The 24,037-nt window shown below is 41.6% G+C and overlaps 1 protein-coding gene across 3 annotated transcripts; it reads left to right on the top strand.

Moving 5' to 3' along the window:
• The first annotated feature begins 451 nt into the window (after positions 1-451).
• On the top strand, positions 452-22,814 carry hdlbpa (high density lipoprotein binding protein a). Of its 3 annotated transcripts, XM_037769191.1 has the most exons (29): positions 452-587; positions 4,125-4,196; positions 7,528-7,657; positions 7,751-7,920; positions 10,771-10,986; positions 11,070-11,276; positions 11,383-11,598; positions 11,684-11,890; positions 11,981-12,088; positions 12,179-12,283; positions 13,210-13,288; positions 13,397-13,536; positions 13,624-13,728; positions 13,819-13,932; positions 14,961-15,047; positions 15,133-15,264; positions 15,355-15,573; positions 16,179-16,400; positions 16,497-16,715; positions 16,837-16,975; positions 17,186-17,190; positions 17,928-18,125; positions 18,201-18,305; positions 18,400-18,534; positions 19,511-19,654; positions 19,874-20,053; positions 20,202-20,318; positions 21,140-21,280; positions 21,379-22,814. In XM_037769191.1, the coding sequence occupies exons 3-29, from the start codon at positions 7,567-7,569 to the stop codon at positions 21,466-21,468; spliced, it is 3,891 nt and encodes a 1,296-aa protein (XP_037625119.1). In that variant the 5' UTR covers positions 452-587; positions 4,125-4,196; positions 7,528-7,566; the 3' UTR covers positions 21,469-22,814. The 3 variants fall into 3 exon arrangements, with proteins under 3 accessions (XP_037625119.1, XP_037625121.1, XP_037625120.1); XM_037769193.1 differs by lacking the exon at positions 17,186-17,190 and having other exon boundaries at positions 17,941-18,125; XM_037769192.1 differs by lacking the exon at positions 17,186-17,190 and having other exon boundaries at positions 17,932-18,125.
• Positions 22,815-24,037: the final 1,223 nt, after the last annotated feature.

Raw genomic sequence — 24,037 nt, 5'->3', positions numbered from 1 at the left:
GCAGGTGAAATATAGAGTGATATTGTGGTTTTAGCTGACGTGTGTCGCCTCACTGTTTTGAGCGATGCTCGTTCATGTCTATGTAGAGCGAGCACAAGCGCGTGCCCGACGCTGACTTTAGTTGACTTAACGGCCACAGGTGTCGCTGTTAACAAGCAATTCTGAATCTGACAAACAGTCCCTTTAAGGTCTGAAAAGACACTGTCCCATATTAACAGCCTAATAAATTAAAATTAAATTTGCCAACTCATCTGGTCTTTTGTGTGTATAAATACTCTCCTCTACATGTGATTTTAACACACAGCCTTGATTTGGGCCAAGTCTGTCTAGGAAATGCAACCACATTTTTTATCTTACATCTGATATATTTACATGCAATGTCATGCAAAGTGAGAAGTTGAACAAGCCTCTTGTCCCTCTTGGATATGAGAATAAGTTGTGTGTAATCGGACTCTCCTCCGTGACGTCGTGGGATGTGATTGGTGGGCGGCTCTGCTATATATCCGTCAGCCTTCAATCCCACCTTCTCGCCAGTGGAATTTCATCTCAGCTTCTGCACCTTCAGGGCAGACGAGAACATAAACCAAGTGAGTACTTCACAGTTTCCTCCTGAATATACCTGCATTACCATCACACACATAACCTCTACCTGTCACATACACATGGTGGAGTGGTACTAGTAGTGGAGCCGGTGTTTCTTGGTGAACCTTGATCGGTTACAGTGTGTTCTGGCCTGACTCCGTGTCAGCTCTCCTCTCTGCTCTCTCTGCTCTCAGCTGTATGCCTACGTGGACTTAGTAAGCTAACATGTAGCTAATGCAGCTAATGCTACACTTGTACTTTTTACCACCGTGGTCGCGCGCGCTAATCTATATAAAAACGACATGTACACGTGTGTGCCTGTGACAGAGTTATCATACGGGTTTAATCTGCAATCCTCTGTTGTCTTTAGTGACATTATCTGGCTGAAAGGTGCAGCTAGAAGTTGTGTGTGAGTGAAGCCGAGCTAGCTCCGTGCTAGCCGAGCAGCTACGTGTCACAGGCAAAGTTTTTAGCAAGTTTGCTAGCTAGCGTTAGCTCGGAGGGTTCACAGCTAGTAATCCACGCTACAGGGATTTCACTACCTCTACTAGGAGACTCACATATTCACTAAACATCCTGTGTTGTTTTACTCTCCCTGACTGGTACATTCTGTCTCGATTATCAGGACGTTTTCATGGTTGTTAGCCGACATGACGGCAGCTAGCTCTCTGTGTGTGATGTGTTGTTGGCAACTGTCTGGCTGATTAGTTAACTTGATATCGTGTTAGCTAACACTCACACTAACCAGCTACTTAAACCCTTTAATCTGGGGATTTGTGTGTAGCTATATCACGATATATAGGCTGGGGGGGTTGTAATGCTGCAGCTAGTAGCGTTAATATACGTTTAACTAGCAGCTCGAGACGAGCACGTCAGCGTTAACCTGAGCACAGCTCAGTTAATCACCTCCTAGGTTAGATAAGAGGACGAACGAATGGTATTAAAGCCTAGTTGGTTGACTGCTTTGTGTCGTTGAGACTTCTCTGAGTCTGAAGATCGTGACTAATTAGTAGTTATAAGTCACCAGTTTAAACGCAGAAACTGCATCCATGACATGGTTAGTTTGAGATAAACAACCTGGTTATCACTGTGGTGTAATTCACACGTGTCATTATAAGACATGGAGTTACTCTCTCTGTTCACTGACTGCTGCTGTACAAATGGGCATTAATATCATTAGTTGCTTTAATAATGTTAAAGGGAACAGGCCATATGCTGTTGTCTGTGCTAACACTACTACTAATAGTTAAATAACCAAATAACGTTACTAAAAGTAAAGCTATTTTGTTACATATTTATTGTCTACTTTATAGATATTGAATATGCACAAAAACTTACCAAACATGGCAGCCTGTACACACCTTATTAGTAAGTTAAACCCATGTCTAATAGCATACTGGAGTGAGAGAAAACTGGTAATGCCAGTGGCAAACTAATAAAATATATTCAAATGTATAATGACCCAAGCACAAATTGTCATGTCATGCAAACCATACAGTCTGTACTAATCACACCCTTTTAATGAGAAGCATTTATTGTGTGGTTTTTGTAGTTGCTTTAATAATGTTAAAGGGAACAGGCCATATAATGTTGTCTGTGCTAACACTACTACTAACCAAATTGCTTGTACTGCAACTACTAGTTACTAAAAGAAAAGCTATTTTGTTAAATATTTATTGTCTACTTTATAGATATTGAATATGCACAAAAAGGGTCTCTAACCCCTTACCAAACATGGCAGTCTGTACACACCTTATTAGTAACTTAAACCCATGTCTAATAACATACTGGAGTGAGAGAAAACTAGTAATGCCAGTGGCAAACTAATAAAATATATTCAAATGTATAATGACTCAAGCACAAATTGTCATGTCATGCAAACCATACAGTCTGTACTAATCACACCCTTTTAATGAGAAGGATTTATTGTGTGGTTTTTGTAGTTGCTTTAATAATGTTAAAGGGAACAGGCCATATAATGTTGTCTGTGCTAACACTACTACTAACCAAATAACGTTACTAAAAGTAAAGCTATTTTGTTACATATTTATTGTCTACTTTATAGATATTGAATATACACAAAAAGGGTCTCTAACCCCTTACCCAACGTGGCAGCCTGTGCACACCTTAGTAGTAAGTTAAACCCATGTTTATTAACATACTGGAGTGAGAGAAAACTAATGATGCCAGTGGCAATCTAATAAAATATATTCAAATGTATAATGACTAACGCACAAATTATCATGTCATGCAAACCATACAGTCTGTAATGATCACACCCTTTTAATGAGAAGCATTTAATGTGTGGTTTTGCTGGCTCTTGCACAAGAGAACAATGGCCTATGAAATTTACCTGGTTCCCCCATATGAGCTTCATTAATTGTCAGGTCTGCCCTCCTATCTGACAGGGTAGTGTCCAATTATAGAGGCCAGATGCTTGTCAAGGAGCTCCAATGGCACCTATACTTTACTCGAGTCCAGTAATGCACTTCTTGGCATCAACTTTATCTGAATATTTTAATTTCTGGATGGTTTCAGTTGTCTGAGGTGGCAGTATTTTGGCAGTATGGCAATATTTTTCCCTTCTGGTCTTACTAGAGGCACTACTATCAAAAAATATACAAGTTCTATACCTCAGCAACAGCTGCTTTTGTTTAACGCTCTGAGTGAAGTTGAATTTGTATACGCCGTATGATGTTTCCATTTAATGGCTGTTTTCAGCTGTTTAACTAATAACCAGGGATGCACCGATTCGACTTTTTCAGTCTCGATACCGATACCGATAGCGATTACCGATAGCGATACCAATATCGATACCGATACCTGTGCTTTGGGCATCAGCAGATGCAGAGTACCGATCCGATACAGTGGAAGTGACTAGGATCATTCTTTTATATGTAAAGCAACATCTGGCTTTGCTTAAATATTGCTTTCCTAACTGTGTAAAACAAAATGTAACAAATAAATACACATTTATTCATACATATATACATGTATGTAGATACAAATTTTATGAATTGTTATTATTTGTAAAATAATAAATCGTACACCAACTTGGCAAAAAAAAATCTTAAAAATGAACAGGTATTACAATTTAATTATAAACCTTTTTAATGCAGCAACAAATTTGTCAAAACATAAACAGGAATTACAATTCCAGTGTATGATTTATATAGTATATAAACATAGAATTAAATTGAATAGATTGGCCCCATTGTCACCGATTATTATTATGTCAGTATCGGCCAGATATCCGATCCAGTATCGGTGCATCCCTACTAATAACTCTTATGAAAAATATCCACTATATCCTAACCAGTTTTAGTTAATGGGATACAAGGCTCATACACATAAGCAATATTTCAAATTGGTCATACAGATATTTTTGCAATTTTATTTTTGTGCACACATAATAACCCTGTAGTAGCCAGTCTGTGCAAAGGATTTTGAAGCTGAAATATTAATTTCTTTATTTTACTTTGAAACTGCGATGCCATCCTGGTTATTTCAATACAACTGATCCCTTTTTCTTTTGTCTTTAGGCAAAAGCTGGCAGGCTGACGGGAAATTGCATCTTTACAGGACGGATAATCTGGTAACTGACCATTTAGCTGGTAAGTTGTTAGACTATTAGCATTGTAAATGCTGACACTAATACCATCTTAAGCAATTAGCAGCATACAGTTTTGTTTACCCTAAATGGGATTCTGCCCACCCCAACCACTGCTTGGAAATTGTCCCTGTAGTAATTATGTATAACCACGGCAGCTGTTTTGCTAGAAAGGCACAAACACTAACCATAATATCTATAGAACTACGTTTATGATCAAATTGACACATGTTTTATTACAGACCTGTGACGGTTATGGAAAGTTAAAGTTCTGTCTCCTCTCTCGTACGATTATATACAGTCTATGGTCATGTCTGCCTTTGAATTTTTGCCAACCCCCCTGTTGGATCTCCAAAGCAAGCTGAGAAACGTAGCCATGACATGAAAAAGACAACTTATTTTGTCCCACAGTCCTTTTAATCTATCAAATATTGTAATAAAGTACATCATTATTTTAACTCCAAGTAAGCTAGATGTTCTGGAGACTTGTTGAAACATTGGCTTTATAGTTCTTGACTTCCACTTTGCGAGGGTATTTATCCAAGTTAAAGCTGGCTGTAAAGGCTATTGTTGTATCTTCAGTCTCTCAATACACCTGGTCCTTTCTAGAGGAAATAATAGTGCTAGTCATCACTCTGAAAACCATTCTCTGTTTAAGTGTGTTGCAAACGTCAGACTGAAACTGACACGTTAAATTTAAATGTGCAGTGTAACCGGTTAACTAATTTGCATAAGGCAAATATATAACCGGGTCCGTTTAGCTTTGGCGTGGCTTTGTTTTCCCCCATCCTGGATGACTTTCATGTGCACCTTCTCTAGCCACAAAAATGTCAACAAAGCAGGGACGGCCTACTTAGAAAATTAAATTACAGCTGTTCACATGCTCACACAATAAGGAAATCTATACCAAATGTTTAATTTAATGTATAAATGTAGGCTATTCGCACACTTGAATTGGCAGCAGGGTTGGCAAACAGTAATGAGTGCTGGGCAGAGCAGCCTTAAGTTTATGAAGCCTGACAAGGAAGAGGCCACTGAAAGGGTGGTCTAAAATGTGTAAGGGGGGGAAACTGCCTGATACACTGACTACTACCAAGTTGAAGCTCGAAGGGAATTTCCTTCAGTTGCCTGGTCTAGGGGAAACACTTTTAATATCAACAAGTTATCTGTGGCATCTGGGAGTCTGTCCATGCTTTCAGATGAATTTCAGGCATGCTTGGGGGCAAAATCCACCATAAAACAATTCACATTCCTCTGCTTTTGTTGGCCAGAAAAACAGAGCAGCGAATCTTGATGATATATTGAGTTTCATCATTGAAAGTGAAGCGGAGTCAAGCTTTAGTTGGAGCACTCGTTTCTTTATTTCCCCACTTTGCAGAGCAAAAATAATTAATGGAACTCAATCAACACTTCCAGCTTTATATAAGTCAGAAAAAATCAACACTGTCTTCAAGCTTTATATAAGTCAGAAATCAAAATAGCTGTAGGCTGTCTTTTGTAAATGTCATAGATGAGAGGATTGGCTTTGTGCTATCTTTCTTGTAAAGAGTTATTCATGTTCAAAGACCCAAGACAGGACATCTGAGTTTTCTGTCGGTGGGGTTTTTGCTTTAATCCTATCCAACATGGACGTACAGAGGGGTCAGTGGGGGAAAAATCCTCTTAACCCTGCAGCCTGCTCACTAGGTTACACTTCTTAGAATAGCACCGGACAAAGACAGTTGAACAGAAGACAAACTGGTTTCTTCTAGAAACAAAATGTACTGTAGCTGTAGCCCTGCCCGCACCAGTGTTTTCTTTGTGGTGCCAAGCCATTATATCTTTACTCAACACTCAGTCTCGGCGTACATTAACACAGTGCTGCTGCTGACATGGTAATGTGACAAGAAGTGTGATTATTCCTTGGGAGACATGACTTCTTGTGATAACGGTAGATTAGATAATGGTGAAAATCCCAAAGTCCACCTATGATAAGATTGTGTAATATGCTAAACATTTGCATGTGACACAAGTTCAGAGGATAATTCCTTTTTTTTTCCACCATTCAAACTGGGACCTTGTTTATCTAGTTCTAGCTATCATGACAAATGAGTGTGTGCAAAACTCAATTTCTTACTTAAATTCGGAGCCTATCCTATCCTATCCTATCCTATCCTATGTCACTGGTAGTGCTGATATGTGCAAAACCTACAAGGAACAATGGTTAAATCCAAAAAGTGATTACAACATGTTGTTGTAGCCCAGGTTTGCAATAACACAATACAAATGAGAGTGATGAAGTGTTTATTAATCCAGTGGTTCCCAACCTCTGGGTCTGGGCCCCCCTTAAGGGGGGTGCCAAAGATCACAGGGGGTGCGCTGCCATGATTTGTCTGCTCTGACGTTGTCTAAATTAGATTTGCTCATGTATAACTAAAATCATAATAACACACTTACTGGATAATTTATACAAAAGTATGTACTGTATTTAAAAATATGTTTTTGCTACTTAGTAGCTAAATCTAACAAAATATTCTGCTTCAATTCATATTTGTTGGTGTTTAGCCTTTCAAAAACAACATTTTCACTGCGGTCAAAAACATATTTACTCTCACGCTTGCTGCACACAAAGGGAGGCCTGCACCTGTATTAACGTGTCTGACGGTCTAGCAGCCATCTAACAACACAATAAATTACATTTATTTAACCACAATAACAAAAAACTATTTACGCTCTAACACTATTATAGTAAATTAAGTCATTACAAAATAAAAAATCACATTCTATATCTGTGAATCTGTAAAGACATCATCATTGTATTTATGTTTACAAAACTTATGAGTTCTATTCATTAAAAAAAAAGATGATTTAATTCAAAAAGACTAACTCATTTAATACACCGATTCACTGAAAAACTAGTACAAAAAGCTACTGTCTACAGCTAACCTGTTATTTTAACCAATCATCTAATAATCACTGAGGTTATGTAGGCTCTATACACCTTACATGAAGTTGATTCAGACTAAGATTTGTATGTATAAATTATGGGCTTTAATGTGTGTCACCTGTCCTGGGAAATACATCTATCAGCTGTTTTTGATTCATATTACATTTCTTATCTAAACATGCCAGGCCTGTTTAGATAAAATACAGACTAGGCCTATATTTATTTATTTTTTCTCTATAATTTCACTTGAAACTGTTATGTTCATTTTGTACCAGAGTTCTTCATAAAATGAGAAAGTACTCCTTACTTTTCATATGTCAAATATTTCATTCATACAGGAGTAAACAAAAATAGGCTTTACCATGTAGTTATTTCAAACCTCTGAAAATAATGCAAACTTTCCTTGCAGTGGCACACTCGGACTCTGTGTAAACGTGGGATTTTGACCATGAGCTCAGTCGCTGTACTTACGCAGGAAAGCTTCAATGAGCACCGCAGCGGGCTCCTGCCGGAGCAGGGCGCTGGTGGTGGTGGTGCTGGTGAGTATTTTGATTTTTAAGGTTGACCTTGATTTGTAAAATGCAATCACAAAGCCATAAGTGGACTCATCTGTTTTGTTTTCTTGTGTTCAGCTGCTGCTGGGCCAGGACCCAGTGCTGTAGAGGAAGAGGATGCTCTTCCTACCTACAAGGATGCCTTCCCACCTCTGCCTGAGAAGGCGGCCTCACCTGAGGGGACCCAGGAAACTGCCAACGCCTGGACTTCCAAGATCCGTCCTCTCAAGTCGTCTGTTATCACCCAGGTATGATATTTCAAAGTTACTAACACATGAACTGAAAAAAGTTTGCTGGTTATTGTATGAATATGTATTGTAATTTACTGATTGAGTTTTGTGTTTTATGCCTCCGCACTGGCGATAACCCTTGCATCATGTTGTCGGGTCTGTCCGGTCCATTCTCGTGAACGCGATATCTCGGGAACGCCTTTAGGGAATTTCTTAAAATTTGGAACAAACATCCACCTGGACTCAAGAATGAACGGATTAGATTTTGGTGGTGAAAGGTCACTGGCCTCACAAAACAGGTTTTTGGACATAACTTAATAATTCATATGCTAATTATGACAATTTCACACAAATGTCTAACAGGATAAAATGATTGAAGTGAAGACATTTTGGAGAGACATGGATGTAAACTGCAACTTGACTTGTTGGCGGAGGCATACAACCGCGAGGCAGGAATTCTAGTTATTTGTTTTCCTGGTGGAGGTTGATCTTACTTCCACATCCACCTTCTTCTACTTCTTCAGTTGGTGGTATCCTACATTTCCTAGAATGCATTTCACCATTTCTTAGAGAACATGCGTCAACATGTTACATTAACTACGGGCCTTTCTCAAACCGCACCCTTCTTTCACGGTGGAGGGTATAAATACAGCGGCAAGCTTTGGGGCGAACTCCCCTCTCTCCGGCGAAAACTGTCGTGACGTTTCCTAACCGGGGTTTCGTATCAAGCGGAGGGGATGTGCAAAGGTTCACGGTATTAAAAAGAATATGGAATATACAGAGAAGGTAAAAATCCAAAACTTTAAATTTGCTCTTTTGTAAACATCTTCTTGTTTTTAACTCTGATGAGTAACTCTTATGAGTGAATTCAATTTTAAATGTCTATCTTAGTTTGAGCAGTTTACGTTTGTACCGGTAGTTGCACGTAACTTACATTTATACGGAGCGTGTTCTATGAAGAACACAAAACAATGTTGCACGTGGCCAGTAAGTCTGCATCAATGCAGGCTCGCTGTTATATAACGCACTTCCACTCCCCGCTAATTGGTTTGGGATGGCACTTAATATGGCGGACAATGGAGTGGATGTGGGTAGGGAGAGAGGGTGTAGTAGGGGATTGTTTGAGAAAGGCCTTATGTGAAGGTGGAGAGAGTGATAGAAAGAGCAGGAGACTTTTTATTGCCCTGTAGGACAGGATGCAATGTGTCTTACACTACATCGAGCCCCATGTTGGTGTAGAAGTTCCATTGCCCTGAGTACCCGCGCAGGTGTTTTCAGTTAATCTGGCTGTTTAGACCTCTGCTCAGGATGAAGGTGGGCAGAGCTTTGCTGGGAATTATGAGGTCACCAAATCAAGATTATCCAAAAGGGAAAAAAGGTGCAAGTTGACCTGCCTGAACAGGGCCAGTGAGCACAGTCTGTACAAGCCCACGTAGTCCTGAGGAAAAGGGTTAATCAGGCAGCAATAATTAAAACCACCTGTGTTGATGTACCACAAGTGTTTTAATAGAATGTGAAAGAATTCCTGGTTTTAGTACAAGTACAAGTCCTTTTTAGTGAATACTAATTGTGAGAACTGATCAGTTTCCAGCTTTTTAGCCAAAGAAACCTCTTTCACTGCAGACTTTTGTAGTAGCAGGAAAAACACAGGTCCAACTAATAACATTAACTATGGATGGAAGTGCCTCGGTATACCATGACAGTGAGCTAACCTTGCACAACACCAGGGCAGTGTTAGTTAATGTTATTAATCACTGCCGTGTCAAAATGTCTGCTGTAAAAAGGCCTCTTAACTAAACATTAGGGTAAAGGAATGTATACCATACGGTACAATAACATGCTACTGGTGCCTCTCACATACTCCCAGTCTGGGGGTCAGGAGCCCCAAAGGGTCCCAAGATGGTTAAAGGTATATGAAAGAAAAGTTTTAACTTTAACTTTTAGTTAGGGCTGTCAAAGTTAACACGTCAACACAAATTTGTTTCAACAGCACTAATTTCTTTAACACATTAACGCATCTTGCTTGAGTGAAGATACTGGTATGATTTGAAACTTAACTAAACCTAAGGAATCCATTGGTACCTACCATGTCATGCTAGCTTGTCGCGAAGGAGGTTAAATAACGCTCCAAACTTACGCTAAATTTTGGCGAGGAAAAACTGGCATGGCCATTTTCAAAGGGGTCCCATGACCTCTGACCTCAAGATATGTGAATGAAAATGGGCTCTATGGGTACCCACGAGTCTCCCTTTTACAGACATGCTCATTTTATGATAATCACATGCAGTTTGGGGCAAGTCATAGTCAAGTCAGCACACTGACACACTGACAGCTGTTGTTGCCTGTTGGGCTGCAGTTTACCATGTTATGATTTGAGCATATTTTTTTATGCTAAATGCAGTACCTGTGAGGGTTTCTGGACAACATTTGTTATTGTTTTGTGTTGTTAATTGATTTTAATATATTGACAGCCCTACTTTGAATTATTGTTACATCTTGGATGCTTTTACTTTTTCAGGCCTCTAAAAAAAAAAAAAAAAAAATGAAAACATTAATGTTTGGTTGAACTTTTTAAAGTAAGGCCATAACTTCTGAAGAGGTGTCAGTAGACTGAGCTTCATTTTAAGGGAGCACAAAGAAGCCGGATATCGCAATCTCTCAAATTCTTCTACAGCCTGCATCAAATCGTCACACCTGGTGTGAATGCATCCTTAGTTCGGGGGTTGCTGCAGCTAAACAATCCACCGTTTCAAACCATGCGTTTCTTTTCAGTGCCAATGGGTCTCAACCTCTATCAAAGCAATCCTGATGTAACAATTGTGCATCACATCAAATTGACTTTTTCCTCTTTTGTTTTTCTACAACTAGGTTTTCCATGTGCCACTAGAGGAGCGCAAGTACAAGGACCTCAACCAGTTTGGGGAAGGAGACCAAGCGAAGGTCTGTGTGGACATCATGCACAAGACCGGAGCCCACCTGGAACTCTCCTTGGCTAAAGATCAGGGTCTCTCCATCATGGTTTCTGGCAAGCTGGACGCCGTGATGAAGGCCCGCAAGGAGATTGTGTCCCGACTGCAGACTCAGGTCAAGAGATGCGCCTTTTGTTGATGGTAACTGTATTAATAGTTGAAGACCGTAGTACCAACTGTTCATTTGAACCCTAACAGGCCTCGGCTACTGTCGCCATCCCCAAGGAGCACCATCGCTTTGTCATCGGCAAAAATGGGGAGAAGCTTCAGGAGCTTGAGCTCAAGACTGCCACCAAAATCCAGATCCCACGACCCGACGACACCAGTAACCAGATCAAGATCTCTGGTACCAAGGAGGGCCTGGAGAAGGCCAAGCATGAGATCCTGCTGATCTCTGCTGAGCAGGTAATGTTTCTCCAGAGACAATCAACTCACTCCACTGACATATACATCGCAGATATCACAGCTTTAGGATATAGTTTCATTTTCCCCCCTCCTACTCTTTTTTTAGGACAAGCGTGCTGTGGAGAGGGTGAACATTGACAAGGCGTACCACCCATTCATCACCGGCGCCTACAATAAGCTGGTAGGAGAGATGATGCAGGAGACCGGTGCCCGCGTCAATGTCCCCCCTCCAAGCGTGAACAAGACGGAGATTGTCATCACTGGGGAAAAGGAGCAGGTGGCCCTTGCTGTGACTTTAATCAAGAAGGTTTATGAAGAAAAGGTATGCTAAAATCAAAATGATTACAAGATCACACTGGTATGAGGAAGCTTTAACTAACTGCTCAACGAACCTTTTTGTATTGCAGAAGAAGAATGCCACCACCATTGCGGTGGAGGTGAAGAAGTCTCAGCACAAGTATGTGATTGGCCCCAAGGGAAACACCCTGCAGGAGATCCTGGAGAAAACTGGCGTCTCAGTCGAGATCCCACCCTCTGACAGCAGCTCAGAAACTGTCATCCTTCGTGGGGAGCCGGACCGTCTGGGTCAGGCCCTCACTGAAGTTTATGCCAAGGTGAGGAACGTTTGAAAATCATCTAGCGAAGAACTTTTTACATAAGTAATTGTTAAAAAAGTGACTTAAAGAACTTGTTTCCTTTCGCAGGCAAACAGCTACAATGTTTCCTCGGTCTCAGCTCCTTCTTGGCTTCATCGTTTCATTATTGGCAAGAAGGGGCAGAACTTGGCCAAGATTACCCAACAAATGCCCAAGGTCTGTTGAATTCTGAATTTCATAACTATAGCAATTTAAATACTCCTTTTTTAGATTTGTAACTTATTTATTCATGTATGTTGCATTCAGGTGCACATTGAGTTCACCGAGGGAGAAGATCGGATCACCCTGGAGGGTCCCACCAAAGACGTGCAGATGGTGCAGGGCCAGATTGAAATCATTGTTACAGATCTGGTGGGTATTGAGTTACATATACAATGTATTGGATGTAGACCAAAAGCCTGATTGCAAATTAGAAGGGGTTCTTCTTATGTGAGGGTCATGTGTGAGAAAGTAGATTGTGTAAAAGGAGGACCTAAACATGGTATTTTATGGTATGGATTTCACGAGAACCAATACTTTGGTCCAAGTCGATGCCAAAATTCTGAAAACGTCACGGTACTCATTTTTCTACAGTACTGTAGGTACTGTCACGACTCGAGAGTAATGGCGTCCCGTTGTTCCGGGGACGATAGAAAAAGTTGAGGATGCAGTGAACTCACTATCGACGTGTTCAGGGGACGCACACAATTTTTTTCCCCCTGATAATGCTGCATTTTGTACAACAAATCCTTGTTGAAATCGGCAGGACGAGAGCTAGTTAATGTTAGCTGTTAGCTCCGTGTAGGACTGCTGCTTACCGGCTGCTAACAGCTAACGTTAACTAGCTCTCCTCTGACTGATTTCAGCACAGGGGGTGCCATTATGATGTGTTCAGGTTCTATTCAGTGAACATTCGTATTGGGAAACGGTAATCTTGTAGTGTAATGTAGTTTTTGGCGAGGGACTTGAATGAATCCAGTTGAAGATGTTTTTTTTTACAGCAGTCTAAAATAGATGATGGAGAGGGAATTATGACCTGTTTAACTTTCCTAACAAAAACCTCCAGTATGCAAACTTTAATAGGAGTGGATGTTGAAGTACTTACGTTTGTTTTTTACCGTGGTATTGAGTTGGGTATTGAGAATTGTAAAATTTCACTGGTACTGTTATCAACTACTAAATTTCTGCTATCGTGACGTCCCTACTTTATGGAGAGTACATCAATTTCAACAACACTTACAAGCTACAGTTGATATATTCCAGTGATTTTAATGTTTTTGTTGACTTTTACCCAAAAGGTAAACCGCATGGACTACACGGAGATCAGCGTGGATACCAAATTCCACAGACACCTGATTGGAAAAGGAGGTGTTAACAGTAAGTAACAATGTTGCTGTCAATAGAATGATGTATTGAATTGAATTGCAACAGTGCAACAAAAACTGGATCAGCGTTCTCAGACCATACATTTTATTTTATTTCTAGTCAACCGCATCAAAGAAGCGCACAAGGTGACTGTCCGTATCCCCCCCGACAATGAGAAAAGCAACCTGATCCGTATTGAGGGGGATCCCCAGGGTGTACAGGAAGCCAAGAAGGAGCTGCTGGAGCTTGCGTCACGCATGGTGAGTACAAACTCGGGGTTCACAAGCGAGCTGCTGCAAATTGGATCCCGCTGTGCCGTTAACTAAATATACCGTCTTATCTCGCAGGAGAACGAGCGTACAAAGGACCTGATCATTGAACAGCGTTTTCATAGAGCCATCATTGGCCAAAAAGGGGAGAAGATAAAAGAAGTGCGGGACAAATTCCCAGAGGTGAGTTGGGAACTGGTGGTGGTGGTGCTTTGTCTGTACTGAATCCATTAAATGTGCATTAATAACTCTATATAATCATATTTATTCCAGGTCATCATCAATTTCCCCGACCCAGCACAGAAGAGCGACATCGTTCAACTTAGGGGCCCACGGAATGAGGTGGAAAAATGCGCTAAGTTCATGCAGAAGATTGTGGCTGAAATGGTAAATCTTAACTCATGTTAAAGGGATAGTTTGTGTGTTTTTGAAGTGGGGTTTTATGAGCTGCTTATCGATAGTCAGTATATTACCTACAGTAGATAACGGTTGGCACCGCCCACAGTTTTGAGAAACCGACAGGAGTTACCGAACGGGAGCAAAGCAATGTACTGCTGTGGATGTGGCCGGCAGCAAAACATATTTTAGACACCTAAAAGAAAGGCCCACATTAAAAAATCAATATCCGTTTAAGTGTACGCTATAATTAGAATATTTTCTCTGCTTTACCTTGCTGTGAGACAGCCCTTTCCGACGGGTAACTAAAGCCGTTGTATCCATCTATGCTCTTGCCAAAACCACCAGACTTCATTGAAATAACCTGTAATTTTACCTTGCAGAACACAGGGGTTGGCTGGTTTACCGCTGCCTCAATCGGTTAGTTTGTTTGTGTTATTGTGTAACTTTGGTGAATCTGAACTAACCAAAGTCACACAATAATATAAACAAACTAACTGATTGATGCAGCGGTAGACCAGCAATTCCTATGTTCTGCAGCGTAAAATTACTGTGTTTTTCAATGGAGTCTGGTTGCTTTGGCAGGAGCATCAATAACAGCTTCAGTTCCCTGTCGGAAACATAGACTGTATAGCTCTCACGGTAAGGTAAACCGGCGGAAATATTCTAAACATAGCGTACACTTAAACTGATAACGATTTTTTTTAAGGCGAGTCTTTCGTTTACGTAGCTAAAATATGTTTTGCTGTCGGCACATCATGTGTACTGATGTTTGCACATCAGTACATTGCTTTGCTTCCGTGCGGCAACTCCTGTCTGATTCTCCAAACTGGGGGTGTGCCGACCGCCATCTACTGTAGGTAATACACTGTTTATGGATAAGTACCTCATACAACCTCACTTCAAAACACCTGAACTATCCCTTTTAAGATATTATTTTAAAAGATAGTTTAATTTGGCATCCATAACTACTTTAGTGTAGTTGAGTGTTAACTCTCAGGGATTCTTTTTTTTGTCAGGTGGAGAACGGCTTCTCTCTCTCAGTCCCCATCTTCAAGCAGTTCCACAGAAACATAATTGGAAAAGGAGGCTCAAATATCAAGAAGGTACTGCATATTTAAAACAGAATTTCTGTAGTTCATTGAGGTCTTCAGGGGTGTCTGTGTTTGACTTGACAATTTTGCTTTCTAGATTCGGGAGGAAACTCTCACAAGAATTGACCTGCCTGCTGAGAACAGCAACTCAGAGATGATCATCATCACAGGCAAGAAGGCGAACTGTGAGGTCGCACGGCAACGCATCCTGTCCATTCAGAAGGAGCTGGTAAGCTCGTATATTAGTCTCTCCAAAGCTTTAGCAGATGGGGGTCCAAATCTAGTACATATGCCTGATTTAATGTCTTATTTTGTTCAGGCAAACATCACAGAGATAGAGGTGTCCATTCCCTCCAAGCTGCACAACTCCCTGATCGGGTCGAAGGGCCGCTTTGTGCGCTCCATCATGGAGGAGTGCGGCGGCGTGCACATCCACTTTCCCACCGAGGGCTCAGGGATTGATAAGGTCACCATCCGAGGCCCCGTAGAGGAGGTGGAGAAAGCCAAGCAGCAACTGCTTGCCTTGGCAGAGGAGAAGGTTTGTCTAAATGTCTTTAGATAAAAAGTTGAACTTCTGTTGACCTCGCTAAACTGGCAGCCATTAGAGAGGGGCGTAGAAAGAGCTGCTTCTGTGCCTCATCGGTCGTACATTAGCACATGCTGAGAGCTTCTGTCAGTGTCCTTTCGGCTGTCAGAATAAATACAGCGAGCTTGTGCATAGTTGGTAATCAAAATGAAGGCTGAAATTTGTTTAGCCTGCTGCTATTTTTCTCCCTCAAGATTGATCATGTTTAGCCCATTAAAACTTAAAATCGGAGGGTTTGAGTTTCAGTCGAGCATGAAGGAATTTTCCATCTGTTATAACTTTGAAATAAAGGTCTTATTGATAACATTTTCATGTAGACAGATAATTAAAAAAAAAAGAATACATCTACAGAGCTTTTAGAGAGATGCTAAATAAAATTATTGCTGGCAACCACTTGTTGTGCAGTAAATGCAATGGAACGGGGGAGGAAGAATGCGACATCTAGTGGCTGAATATGAATAAGCGCATCTTTTGTGCTGACCTTTTTTTATAATTTGGGGTGACTTGTAATAGATTTTCTTGTCGCAGAAATCATTTTCTAAATGTTTTTTCTTCAGCAAACGAAGAGCCACAGCGCCGAGCTGCGTGCGAAGCCCGAATACCACAAGTTCCTCATCGGGAAAGGTGGCGGAAACATCCGCAAGGTTCGCGACAGCACCGGGGCCAGGATCATTTTCCCCACCGCGGACGACAAAGACCAGGAGCTCATCACTGTGGTTGGCACTGAAGAAGCAGTGCGGGATGCCACGAAGGAGCTGGAGGAACTCATCAAGAGTTTGGTACGGCTCCAAAATGATTTTTTGAACACAGCAGGACGAGGGCTTTGGTTCTCTTACGATGCCTGAATTTTAAATGTATTTACTCTTTGGTTGCAGGACAACGTCGTTGAGGATACTATGAACGTTGATCCAAAGCACCACCGCTACTTTGTGGCTCGTCGCGGCCAAGTCCTCAGGGACCTTGCCGATGAGTACGGTGGCGTGATGGTGAGCTTTCCTCGCACGGGTACCCAGAGCGATAAGGTCACCCTCAAAGGAGCCAAAGAATGTGTGGAAGCAGCCAAAAAGCGCATGCTGGAGATTGTTGAGGACTTGGTTAGTAGATACAGATTTCTTTTGCTAAGATGGTCTTTATTGTTTGTGTTTTTTTCTTCTGTTTGAAATGTAACCGATTTGCCTCCTTTTTTTTCTCCAATTTGAACATCGTCTTTTCCAGGATGCTCAAGTGACCATTGAGTGTGTGATTGCTCAGAAGTTCCACCGTTCTATCATGGGTCCCAAGGGCTCACGCATCCAGCAGATCACTAGAGATCACAATGTACAGATCAAGTTCCCAGAGCGCGAGGACCCACAAGGTAAACGCACGATCGATGTGAAGACTTATGCTGTGTTCAGACCAAGAGCGACGCACATTCTTTGCCTCGATTTACTCGCGCAGGTTTGACCGCCGGTATCATTTGTGTTCATTCGCGCTAGATGCGCCAGAGAGGAGAAGGAGCTTGTCTCCATAGATACCAACAGCTTTTCTTTCTGCCATTTCGGTCATGAACCACAGGAAGAAATAACAACTGTTACTGCTTTCACATGTCACTACTGTGGTATGAACCCAAAATAAACGATTGTCCTGTGATTTAATTGTAAGAAACAGATCAAAAGGATGCTGAAATAACTACGTAATAATGCTGATTTGTAGAAAGTCTGAATTCATGCTTTGTCAAGTCTGTCCGCAAGACGACAAGCAAACAACTTTTAAATTGCTTGTTTTCTGAATGGACTTTGGATCGATTATTGCCAGGTTGCTGCTATGCAGCTCCTCCATCAACACTCAAGATAAAGTCATCCAGGCATAAATACAGCAGTGACGTTGTTTCTACCATAGACAGTGTATGGTTTATACACATACATTTATACACAGAGTTTGGTCCGGTCTCTGTACAGATATGATGTACTATCGTAGCTCTGGGTGCCCACAGACAGCTACAATAATTTTTTCAAGGACGTCAGTGACGACAGGAGGAGAATCTCAACACTGATAGGCTTTTGTGACACAGCGTCATGCGAATCAAATATTTAAACTCTTGTGAATGACGCAAATTTTGCATGTTCACGTCGCGTCATCTGCGCCATTTATGTCACCAGGCGTGAATTTGCATCTATTCGCCTCTTTGCATTGACTATGTATGTAATTGCGCCACGCGAAAAATGCTTCGCTCTTGGTGTGAACACACCATTAGGAATGGATTCCTTTCAATTTAAAATGTTCTCGTCAAATTTTGTCTGATTCGCAATTTCCTTACCTTTTTTTTGGCAGCAACTGCAGCAAATGCAGCAAATGCAGCACCTGCAGCACCTGCAGCACCTCCTGCAGAGGCCCCCATTCAGGAGAATGGCGAGGCCACCGAAGAAGTGAAGGAGCCCGTCGATCCAAATGCACCCAAAAAGTGCGACGTGATCGTGCTTTCCGGACGCAAAGAACGTTGCGAGGCTGCTGTGGAAGCACTGAAGGTTAGCATTCATAACGGAGCTCAGATTTATTTCTCCAAATTGTTGCTTTGTTCCCTAACCGTCTCCTCTCCTCAGGCCTTGGTTCCTGTCTCCATTGAGGTGGAAGTGCCTTTTGAGCTTCATCGTTACATCATTGGACAGAAAGGAAGTGGAATTCGCAAGATGATGGATGAATTTGAGGTGCGTGTTACAGACTTTGTGTTGGCGCAGGGATGCACAATATATTTCTTTATTTTGCTTTCTAATTCAGAGTGACCCCACTTTATGCCTCTAGGTTAATATTCAAGTGCCTGCTCCTGACCAGCAGTCTGATAAAATCTCCATCACCGGCTTGGCCAATCACCTTGACCGCGCCAAAGAGGGACTCTTGGATCGCGTCAAAGAGCTGCAGGCCGACCAGGAGGATCGGGTTAGTATTGTGTGGAGAACTTGAATGCATACACGGTGTGAGATTTTTATATAGCCAGTGAAGGGATGTCACGAGAACCAATAGTTCTGTACCAAGTCGATGTCAAAATTCTGAAAACGTATAACGGTACTCGTTTTTGTACAGTACCGTAGGTACCGTCAGGGCTCGAGGTAAATGGCGTCCCATCATCCTGGAGATGACGGGAGAATATGTGTTGAAAACGGCAGGAGGAGAGCCAGTTAACGTTAGCTATTAGCTCAGTGCAGGACTGCGCTGCTTACCAGAAGCTAACAGCTAATGTTAACTAGCTCTCGTCCTGCCGATTTCAACACGGGAGGTGCCATTGATGTACATTAACAAACAGCACTCAGGCTCTATTCAGTAAAGATGTATATAGGGCGAAGGTAAATTCTAATGTTATCATGATGTGTTCAAATGTAATCTTGTAAAATGTATTTTTTTTGGTGAGAAACTTGAATAAATCCAGTTGTTTTGAAGGAGATGTTTTCAAAGCGATATCAAATAGATAACAGAGAGGGAATTATGACCTGTTTAACTTCCTAACAAAAACCAGTATGACAAAGATAATAAAGGAGTGGATGTTAAAGTACACGGGATTTATTGTTTTACTTTTGTTTTTGACCGTGGTATCACATGGTGCAATTTCACTGGTATTGGTATCGACTACTAAATTTCTGGTATAGTGACATCCCTAAGCTGTTGTATTCAGAATTTACTAGTGTGTACTGGGGGGAGGCGGGGGTTGTCACTTCTGCTGAACTCTTCGTGCTGCAGCGTAAATGATTCACATACTCTCATGGAGTAGTTAAGTTATCTTTGAGATTACTTTAAAGGCCACCCTCATGATAACACTGAGTGAGGAAAGAGCTTATTCATTAACTTTTTAATGAGTCTCGTGTCAACCTCGCAGCAGTTCTAACCCAGAGTATTGTTTACATCATCAACCTCTCTACAGGCACTCAGGAGCTTCAAGCTGACCATCACTGTGGACCCCAAGTATCACCCCAAAATCATCGGCCGCAAGGGTGCCATTATAACAACCATCCGCACCGAGCACGACGTTAACATCCAGTTCCCGGAGAAGAATGATGAAAACCAGGTAGAGCTTTCCTTTTAATTATAATCAAAAATGCTGGAGGTAAAATATGAACCCTATGTACTCCCTCAGCCCAGCAGGTGGTGCTAAATTATCAGTTCATATCATTGCTACGTGAGAATAATAACTATTTTAGTTACCATCATAGATGTTATGATGGCAGAATAAGTATGTTTTTTTTTTCTTCCATGTTGTGTTTAATCTGCTGCTGTTTCTCCACAGGATCAGATTACTATTACAGGGTATGAGCACAAAGCCATAGCAGCACGAGATGCCATCCAGGGGATAGTGGATGAGCTGGAGGAGATGATCTCCGAGGACATCACCCTGGACAGCAGGGTGCATGCCCGCATCATCGGAGCCCGCGGCAAGGGCATCCGCAAGATCATGGATGAGTTTAAGGTGAGGCTGCTGAGAGGACGGGAAAGTTTCTCATCAGTGGAATGAAACAAGATAACATTGGAAAGCCAGAAGTAGCACATTTGATAGCAATGTACTTGCGCTGTGTTTTCTAACCACTCAGCCACCATTTCCGCTTCATCTTTTTCAGGTTGATCTCAGGTTTCCCCAGCCTGGAGCTGCAGACCCGAACCTTGTGACAGTCACAGGTCGCCCTGAGCTTGTGGATGAAGCCATCGACCACCTTCTTAACCTGGAAGAAGAATTCGTAAGTTTTTTGTTTGCATGATACCTGTTCATTTCCTACAGTAGATGGTAGAAATGTCTGTAATGACAGGCGCCCCCATGTACTGTAACTGCGGGTTCACATGAGCCGTGGAAGTGCCGAGCTACGTTAAGAAGCCTGGTTGTTCACACCAGAAGCACATTTCTCTGTGACGGTCAACAAGCCATTCTGCTCCTCTGCTGTTTACTATAGAGCTCTCTCTGTCTCTGTCTGTGTGTAGTGTGTCTGCTCGTCGCTCTCTCTCGCTCTCTGTTTAGACACAACTGACAAATATGTGTAATAAGTACGCAATTTCAAACCCACGATCACAAACAGCAGTGACACTAGGATATTTCTAATAAATACAGCGGATGGATTTTGAAATGTGATTGGAGGGGAGTAACTGGGAGGGAATCGGAGGAATTAAAACTCCGGGAGAACAGCAGGGAGAGAGGGGAAGGAAGTAGAAAGCGTTCATGGGATGCATATTTTATCATCTTATCAGAATCGGCTCATTCATATCACATATACTGTACTGTGTATAGCACTCTGTGTGAACAGATCAATTGATTTACATAGGCGCCGAAAGGTCACGGGCAGCGCTTCTCTGGAAATCACGGCACTTCCGCAGCACTTCCGTGGCCTATGAGAACCCGCTGTAAGGCTGCCCGGGTTCGAATCCGACCCACAGCCCATTTCCCGGCTTTCTTTGGCTGTACTATCTAATAATGGCAAACAATCTTTCAAAAAAAGAATGAAATGGCTGTAATATTTACGGTTTCCTAATTAGCAACTGATAAATTTCGTTTTGTCACTTTTGCCAGTTGGCAGATGTTGTGGAGAATGAGTCCAAGATGGCCTACATGAGGCCTCATGGGGGCAGCGCCGCTGCCATGGATGAACAACGTGGCCCATCCAAAGGCTTCGTGGTGAGGGAGGCTCCCTGGACCACTGGCAACGAGAAGGTGAGCATTCCCCCCCACAAGCATGACACTGTTAGAAATCAGAAGTGGTCAAACCTTCCTCTCTTAATCCCTGTTTTTTTTTTTCTCTCTACTTTCAGGCCCCCGACATGAGTAGCTCTGAAGATTTCCCCAGCTTCGGAGCCCCAGTGGCAACCAAGAGCTCTCCCTGGGGACCCAAGCGCTTCTAAGCCACGCTGCTACAGATGGGCCTGAACTAAACCGGACACAATCTCCCCCCCCCCACCTTCATCGTCCCTCCTCCTCCTCCTCCTTGACCCGGACTGACCGCTGACCCTAAAAGTCTTCAGTTCTGAGAATGTCATCCTTCTCTGTGTACTTCTCCCGGTCTGCCCTCGCAGATTCATCAGTCTAAAAGTGCTTTCAGATACTGTAATTGACTCGTGAGCTTTGTATCTGCGTTAAATAATGCTGTCTTACACTAAAAAAAAAATAAGAAATGTGACAGATGTTGCGGTTACAGTCTGACATTTAAGTGTTGATTAGACCTGACATTTTATCGTGGTTTGAACTGTTATACCAAATTCAGTGGTGGCCAGACATCAGTTTTTTGGAGCTGCCCTTATCTTAGTTGCCTTCGCAGGGTGGGGTAAAGGGATTGAATTACTGCCGGTGACCAACAAGAGGCCAGCTGTTTCAGTAACTCATCCCCCCCCCCCCGCCCCTCCCCACCGCCTGCTTTACTCATGTAGCTGAGTGAAAATTGTCAGTCGTTAGCCCTCGAGCACACCGTAGTGGTCGTCCTCTGTCACATCTTTCCATTTTGCTTGTTAACTGTGCTTCTGTGAATATGGTCGAGTAGTGGCACGTACCTTGTAGCCTTATGAATTGGTAAACATTACTAAAGGGGGGGAGGGGGTGGGAAGCGGGGAAGGGAGGTTTCAGCCACTGCAGAACGGCAACCCATTCAAACTGCCAGATGCTTGGAGATCACGCCAGAACTAAACTTCTTACAACACTAGGCCTAGAGCTCCAACGCATCAACACTAACCGCCGAATGAACTCTTTTGACATTCAAAAGCAAATCACTATACAAAAATATAATGTTTGTGAGCAAAACAGCAGACCATCTCGTGCCAACTATCCGTCTAGTGATGTCCCGTGTTAAACTCATCCTCTGTATCGGGTCAGTGTCCAGTCCCTTTGTCTTCCAGTTGCTATGCAGATTGTTCTGTTTAAATAGCAATGGCCCTTTTTATCAGCCTTACAACTAGAAAGATACAAACCAGGTAGAGATGATGTCTAGTTGCATTTTTAAACTGGAAGGTATGTTTAATGTTCCTCTGAAAGCTCTCGGAACATTTTCCACCCGCCCAGTTCTTGTAATTAGTTTAATTTTGCCCGAGGAGGGCAGATTTAGCTTGCTAGATGCTAATTCAACATCTTGCATCAGCCTACCTTGGTTTATATCCTCCTAGCGTTGAATGAAAGATTATGCAAATACCATTGAAGTGAACGGTTACGGATGACACTGGAAAAGAAATTGTCCAAAAAGTCAATAAAAATTGAAAATCTCTGTTGCGTTTCCTTCTCATTTTTTTGTAAATAGAAATGTTATTCATTCAGTCATGGAATATAACACAACCTAAACTTAAATTACACACAGCACACTGTTGATGTGAGGATACTTAACAGTGGATCTCTGAAATGTTTGAAAGTTTGCATGACATATCTTTGTTACCTTTTGGCCTGAGGGTGGTGCTAGAGGAGAAGTCTCAGTAGCTGTACCAAACCTGAGGAAGTTACATGTCTGTAAACAAATAGAAAAATAGTCATATAAAATTGGCCATATACTGTATTTATTTTGTGTCTTAAGTAGCTCTTAATTGGATTGACACAAGTGGAAAAAATGTGAGGCAAAGTACATCGAGTCCCTGCCTCTTTAACAAACACTTGGAACTATTTCAGCTGGTGCAACCCTTAGAATGTTTTACAATACACTAATAAGACTTAACAAGCCTACTTTGTATCAAATTAGACAGAAATTAATAATTCACCTGCAACAATAGCTCTGGTTTTGCCTGAGACTCTCAGGTTACTGGTCCTCCATTTTTTGATGTTGTATCCATAACACTTGAAAGACCAATAGATTATACACAAATCTCTGGTGAGGACAGTGTCATTGAATCATAAAAAACACCTGTATTTAACCTTCATTGAAATGCTGACTTATTGTATGGAAACCGCCTGAAACAAACTGTTCAGGAAAAGCTACAGTATGAAAAGGTCAGTCAGTGTTACATGAATGTAAACATTTATGCTAGAACTGCCGTCACAGTGGAACCTTGGAAACACAACTCTACAGTAGGCTATTTTTGTTGTTGTTGTATATATCAGTCAACCTGGTTGGTAGACCTATAATTCATCTGGATTATTAAAACCTGACATGAATAATTTAATCATTACATTTTGCTATTATAACCTAGTCTATACTGTAATTAAAAATAAAAAAATAAAGCCTTTGAATCAGATGCAAAATACTGAAGATTGACACAATGAATGCATTCAGTCAATTAAATTGAGCAAATAGATAATTTTCCAAAGTTATGAGTTTGAATAGTAACAGGCTCATTTGGGTTCTTTTGTCAACAATTCATAATATATAAAATGCATTTTGACTATAAAGTATATAGGCCTACACATTGTGATGTTTGCATTTCACTCCTAGTCCTGTATTTGGCTAGAGAGGGCCTAAGATATTCTAACAAATAATATTTAAAAAGACATCAGTTCTAATTT

Source organism: Sebastes umbrosus, chromosome 5 (assembly GCF_015220745.1).
Source record: "Sebastes umbrosus isolate fSebUmb1 chromosome 5, fSebUmb1.pri, whole genome shotgun sequence".
Classification (NCBI taxonomy): Eukaryota; Metazoa; Chordata; class Actinopteri; order Perciformes; family Sebastidae; genus Sebastes; species Sebastes umbrosus.
The sequence above is the reverse complement of the archived record's forward strand: the minus strand, read 5'-3'. Positions and strand labels throughout refer to the sequence as shown.

Bases quoted from the DNA above. Each gene is read 5' to 3' on its own strand.
- hdlbpa (XM_037769191.1), top strand. From the start codon at position 7,567: ATGAGCTCAGTCGCTGTACTTACGCAGGAAAGCTTCAATGAGCACCGC. The intron at 13,729-13,818 runs GTGAGTTGGGAA...TATTTATTCCAG, and splicing joins TGCGGGACAAATTCCCAGAG to GTCATCATCAATTTCCCCGA. The intron at 15,048-15,132 runs GTACTGCATATT...TTTGCTTTCTAG, and splicing joins GAGGCTCAAATATCAAGAAG to ATTCGGGAGGAAACTCTCAC.